General features: G+C 51.7%; 1 protein-coding gene across 1 annotated transcript in view; it reads left to right on the plus strand.

Moving 5' to 3' along the window:
• Nucleotides 1-6,063, plus strand: part of HS3ST6 (heparan sulfate-glucosamine 3-sulfotransferase 6) — a gene marked incomplete at its 5' end in the record, with an annotated part of 30,170 nt that continues 24,107 nt past the window's right edge. The window contains one exon of the mRNA XM_057371267.1: nt 1-173. Coding sequence (XP_057227250.1) covers nt 1-173 — 173 coding nt within the window. The remainder of the gene's footprint in view (nt 174-6,063) is intronic.

The following is a 6,063-nucleotide window of genomic DNA, read 5'->3' on the forward strand; positions in this document are numbered from 1 at the left end:
GGGGGCGCGGGGGGCGGCAGCCGCCGCTTCCCCCAGGCCATCATCGTGGGCGTGAAGAAGGGCGGGACGCGGGCGCTGCTCGAGTTCCTGCGGGCGCACCCCGGGGTGCGGGCGGTGGGCGCCGAACCCCACTTCTTCGACAGGTGCTACGAGAAGGGGCTGCGCTGGTACAGGTAAGGGAGCGGCGGCGGCGGTGGCGGTGGCGGGGGGTGTCCCCCGGGGTCGGTAATTAGCAGGCGAGCTGCGTTAATTGCCGCCCGTGCTGGRCTGCGGTGGCTCTGCAACAGGCGGGTCCGGGAGCGCAGGGTCCCGGGAGAGAAAGGGGGTCCGAGGGAAGGGGAGCGGGGGAGGGTGCGGGTYCCGGGCGGGACGAGAGCGGGGCGGCAGCTCCGAAACTCACCTGGCCTGGGGAAAGGGCTGGGGGCTGCTTTTTCGGGGCTGCTGCTGAAGCCGGGCGTGCTGCGAGTGTGAAAAGCGGTCCCCCTGTCCCCCCTTGTCCCCGCGTCGCCCCTGTCCCCGCGCCTCCCATCCCGCATCCCGCCCGGCCAGGGACGGAGCCGGCAGTAAAAACATGCTCGTTTAACTGTCCAGGCTTTGCGATTTTAACCTTCAGCACTTTATCCTCAGCCGTCCCCCCGTCTCCCCACCGGGTTCCTTTAGGAACTGTTTTATTCGCGTGGTTTATAAAAATAAAGGCAGCGAGGACCTCGGGCTGGATCCTGGCTGTGCTTGGAACAGGGAGCGGGCGAGGGGTGAATCAGGGGTTCCTCGGTGGGTTTGTGGCAAAGGGCAGAGCTGCAGAGATCCAAGGAAGTTTGTTTTTTGCGGGTTTTGATGGAATTGAGCTCTTCGGCCGATAAAGCACTCGGAAGAGCAGCTACTGTGCATGTGGAGTGCATTAAATTCCCGTCTCCTGGCCAGCTCCGGAGCGGCTGGGCCAAGAGGAGTCGGGAGCGATAAGTCCCTTGAAGCCGGGAGTGGAATCTGCCCCGTTATTTTGAAGGGAATCCAAACGTGTCGATGCATAAAAGCGCCGTGGTGTTCTCGGGGAAACATCTGAAAATAATAAAAGGAGTAGCTCTCCCTGTCCTTCCTGCCYCTCCATCCCCTTCTCCCCGAGCCCCGCGGGAATACCGGGTTTCTTACGTGCTCTTAATGTTTTTGGGGGAGGTTGCAGCTTCCCAGTCCTCGCCAAAGTAACAACCTGTGAAAAATCAGCGTGCTTAATGGAAAGAGTAATTTTAGTGGTAATTTTACCCGCAGAGTTTCAGCTCTCCGAGCCCACATCTGGGCTGTAAAGTTATGACTTAACACACCTTCAAAACCCAGTAAGTAGCGGCGCTTATTTTTATGGCTGCATTAATATCSCCGTGATTTATGAGCTCATTCCTCAGCTCCGTTCGGGTCTGCGCYGCTCGAGGAGCAGTAATGATGATCACTAATCTTTTTGGGGTGAGGGCTGCGAGATGGCTCGCACTTGGCAGGATGGGAGTTTAATGACTGCGAGCACATAATTAAAGCGGGGGAAGATCGAACGCTTTCATATCGCTCGGCGGAGCCCRGCGAGGCGCTCGCAGGACGGACCGCAGAGGGAAGGGGAAATAAATCTTAGTTGGGATGGCTCTGTTGCGAGTTTTTAGTGCTSTAAGTGCTCGCAGGGAGCCTGGCCTGGCACCAGTTTCGAGACGATCCCGCATATGGTTGTGGTAAATTTGGAGAAATGGAGCGGGGAAGGTTTTCGGCGCGGGGAAGCGGCCGCATCCTTTGGAGCGAGGCAAAAATCAGGAGATGTTTTGCTTTAACTCTGCATAGAGTAAGTGTGGTTTTAATCACACACACACACAACTATTTCCCTTCGCTTCCTCTCCTCTCTGCCTCTTGTTTTGTCTTCTCACAAGACCTCGCTATACCGAGGGATTTCATCCCAGGGAAAGCCAGACAGAGCTAACTGTTTAAAGCTGGGATGTGCTGGAGTGCAGGGAAAGAGAAGTTGGACAGAAATTCAGGTTTTTCCAATGGATATCTCAAAAGTGGTGTAAACATTTTTAAAATATTTGAACTTGCTAGGAAACCAAAATTACACCAATGGCTTCTCACGCCAAGATATTTGGCCCGAAGGCACCTGTAGGTCGTTGCTTGTCTTGAGTAAATGTGGAAAAAAAATTCCCTTGGAAATATCACTCCAGAATAATTTTGTTCTTTCGTAGTAGCTCAGCCCCGTAGTGATTTCCCTGCTCTGGCAGGAGCATCTCCTCATGGGTGATGAGTAGTTTAAGTTACTGACTGAAATAATTTATTCTTACTGGATTGTTTTATTTAATTTAAATTTGAAATGGCCCAAAGCCGCTTTTTTTGGAGTAGTAGTGAAAAGAAAATGTTCTGCAAAAGCATCTACAGAATTCCTTGAGTTACTACAGCTTTAGCTAATTCTAAGAAGATTAAACACCTTTTTTAGGCTGTAGCATAAATGACTTAATGGCCAATCCAAGCATGATTGGATGTTTTCTCCTCAAGCAAAACATGATTTTAGTTTTTTTGGCACTCCGTGCTGCATGAAGGAAACCTAAATAAAAAGAAGAGGCGATGCTGGTGCATCTGCCGCCAGTTTGGGGTATGTGGGGTCCTCTTTGGGAGCCTGGGACTATCTCTGTGCTTTAGGGGAATGTAGGTGAGGACAAATGTTAAAAACTGAATTAAACCTGAGACGTTTGGGGTAATGTTTAGAAATCCATTGCAAAACTTGGAGGAGCTGCAATGGTGTGGGGCCAGATCCTGCCCTGGCCTGTGGGGATTGAGGAAAACAACATTTGTGGGCTGAGTGGCTGTGGGGTGAAGGGGTTTCAGGGCTGGAATSCCCTCGGTGTGAGGGGAGCAGGTTTGGGCTCACAAATGATATTTGTCTGCACCTTGTATGGTGGGGACGGGGCTGGGGGCTCCCCTGGGCTCGCCAGTGTCACTGCTGTGCTCCACTGGGGACATCTCGGAGGCGTAGCAGGAACTTTGCGTGGGATTGTTCCCTTTTTGGTTGCCAGAGCTGCTTTGGTTCCCACGCAGAGGTTCCGGCCGCGCCGGCTGCTCACACCGGAGCTTGGCACRGCCTCGGGGAGTCTGGGGCCGTGAGGAACGGGGCAAGAAAACCGGGGACAGCAGCTTTGGGGAGCGTGGCAGTGCTGGAGAGGAGCCTGGTTTGCATAAAAGCGAGTTTGAGGGAATTCGTGTGGAGAGCTCTGAGCCTGATGCGGCTCATCCTAAGAAGTCTCATCTCCATCTGCCAAAACTTTGCGGCAACATCAGCTCGATGTGACGCTTTTCCTCTGTCTCATGTTCCCTTGCGTGATCTGGGATCCCAGCCCCTCTTTTCCATCTTGTCTTTCTGCTTTTTCCAAGAGCCAAAGGAAGATTTAGACAGGAATGGTGCTGGGTCGGGGCTGTCACCACCCCACGCGTGCACTGGGATTGCGCTCTGGAAGCGGCACACGCTGGATTCTGTGGGAATTGTAAAGAATTCCCTGTTTTCTTACAGTTTGGACCAGAAGAATTAAAAAGTACTATAGGGTGTCTAGTGAGTGGCCAGGCTGGAGGGACAGGAGGAGTTGGAATCCTCCCTGAGCATCCTCTGGCCCTGCAGAGCCATCCCAGAGCTCCGAGACTCTCAGAGGCCAAATTTGGCTTTTTGTTCTTCTCCCTTCCCATCCAGTGCTGCACATTCAGGTTGGCCTGAGCAGGGAACAACTTTCCGTGGGGCTCCTTATCCCTCTGTGCTCCTGCCGGGGTGTCCCAGCTCGGGAGCACCTCGGAGTGCCCGGGAAAGGCGGATTGGGGAGCAGAGAGCCGCTCCCCGGGATGTGGKGATTCCCTCCTCCCCTTCCCCAGCCCCATTCACAGGAGCTAATAACGCTCTTGAAAGGCATCCAGGATTTCTTGAGCCAGACTTTGTTATCTCGGAACCTCGCAACCCCGACGCCTTTGAGCGACAGGGGAAGGACGCGGCTCCGGCGCTGCTCTTTTGACTTTTGCCGGGAGTGTTATTGGCAGTTGAAAAGTAGAGCTAAGTAGGTGCCTTGAGGGGGTTTTGTGCGCGTCGTGATTGTACAGACAGATCAAGACACTCTATAGCGAGAGCTGCTGAATGAAATCAGCCCCTCCGGAGCCACCRGGCTGCGTTTTGGCACCGCGCTTGTGTCCCCTTCCAGGGCGAGCTTTTCACAGGCGCATAGGTGGGAAGAGACAAAGGAATCTGGCCGGAGTCAGATGGCGATGCACGGAGACCTGCTCCGGGACATTATCTTTATTCATTGACACCGCTAATCTCTTCTCCTGATGGACTCGGTTTCCGCGCTCGGCGGCTCAGAGCTTTCCTTGTTTTCCCGGTGCATTTGCAGACACTCAGCCCTGCAGCTCCTCGCCTTTATTGCTTTGCAATCTCTTCTCTCCTTTTTTTTTCGTTTCCATTCACAAGTGAGACCTTTCTGTCTCAGTTTCCCGGATCTTCACACCCGTGTTTGGGAAATGAAACCCCGAGTACAAAGAAAGCGTGCGGGAAACCTGAGAAAAAGTGATTTTAACTGAGAATAAGATACATTARAGCTTTTACTTAAGGCGTAGTGTTTTGGGTTGACTTTTATGCAATGTTTTAATCCCAGCCCTACACTTAGGACCAAGATTAAGTGCTGGGTGCCCCCGTGGCAGCCGGATGGGTCTCCCGGGTGATGTGCCCCGGTTTTCTGCTCCCTAAAACACAYCCAGCGCTGCCCGGGCTTTGGGAAGCAATCCATAATAACGTGCAAAGTTTGGGTTTCTGCAAACTGCTTTCACGTGGGATTAAAAATAGCTTTTACTGCCACGATGAGGAATTAACATTTGAAACCATTTAAAGGGATTGCTGCAGGCAGGGCGAGAGAGAGGGGCTGTGCCTGTCCTGTTTAGGGGGGTCACGGATGGGGTGAGGAGCGCTACTCAACCCTCCTGCCCCCCATTTTCACCCTGTTATTCCCTTATTGCCACGCGGCCGAATTTTGCTGCCGATCCCATAAAATATTTCTTGCTGATCCAAGCAGGTTTGGGAGCCTGAATTTGAGGCTGGCTCAGCCTCCAGGCAAAATGAAGTCGGGCTCTTCCTTGTGCTGTTGCTCAGACAGTGTCAGGCTCAAGTGATTGGAGCTGCGTGTTAATGTTGGCTGGGATTTTGGGGATAAAAGCTGTGACTTGCAGGGTGGAACGAGCCGTGCTCTTCCCGGCTGAGGAATGCTTCCCCTGTCTCTTGTCTCTGTTAAATAAATGGGGGGATTACACCCAGGCTGGGCAGGCGTAACCTGAGGTCCTGAAGGATTTCAGCTCTGCCAGTTCTGCTATCCCAGACTGCTTAAATACACCCAGAAATCATGGGGCTTGTTAAAAAAAMTAATATTATGGAAATTAATACCTTTGAAAAATGTTTCTTCATTCCTGTCCTTTCTCTTGTGGTCCCCTGTTTCTCTGTTGTAACCTCAGGGGCTAGAAATTGAAATATTGAAACATGGGTCTTTTATTTTTTTAATCCATGTAACTCCAGAGAAGTTTTGAAAATATGTCAATATTGCCAAAAAATTTGCAAAGAGCTGGGAAAGCTGCAAGGCTTCTGTTAGTGGAATTATTGAAATCTTGTAGAAATAATCATGGCAGCATAAAGGAAAGTTTGGGAGTTTCTTCTCAAAGGTATTATGTGTTTTTTCCCCCTCGATTATTTTCRGATAGTGGCAGAAGGTGGAAAAGGCCGGTGGATTTAGAGGGTGCTTTCATGCAAGGAGAGACAATTACTTAAGAGAGTTCAAAGCTTATTTATAAAACAGTAATTACCTTCCCCTGGGATGGAGACGGGCAGCTCGCGGCGGCGGGGAGGGGGTTACAGCACTTAATTGGCAAAGATGCTTAAAAGCTTCTTCCTGACCTTTTTAAAAAACTTTCCACTGCAACAGGCTCGGGCAGAGATTGAAAACCTGCCCAAGGAAAGGCCAGGTTTAATACCGAGACTTAGCTCTAAATGGCTTTTCAAAGGGCTGTGGAAATCCTCGTGCTTAGGGAGAC

This window comes from Malurus melanocephalus, unplaced genomic scaffold (genome assembly GCF_030028575.1).
Source record: "Malurus melanocephalus ecotype Western Australia unplaced genomic scaffold, MMel_1.1 scaffold_143, whole genome shotgun sequence".
In the NCBI taxonomy this organism is placed as follows: Eukaryota; Metazoa; Chordata; class Aves; order Passeriformes; family Maluridae; genus Malurus; species Malurus melanocephalus.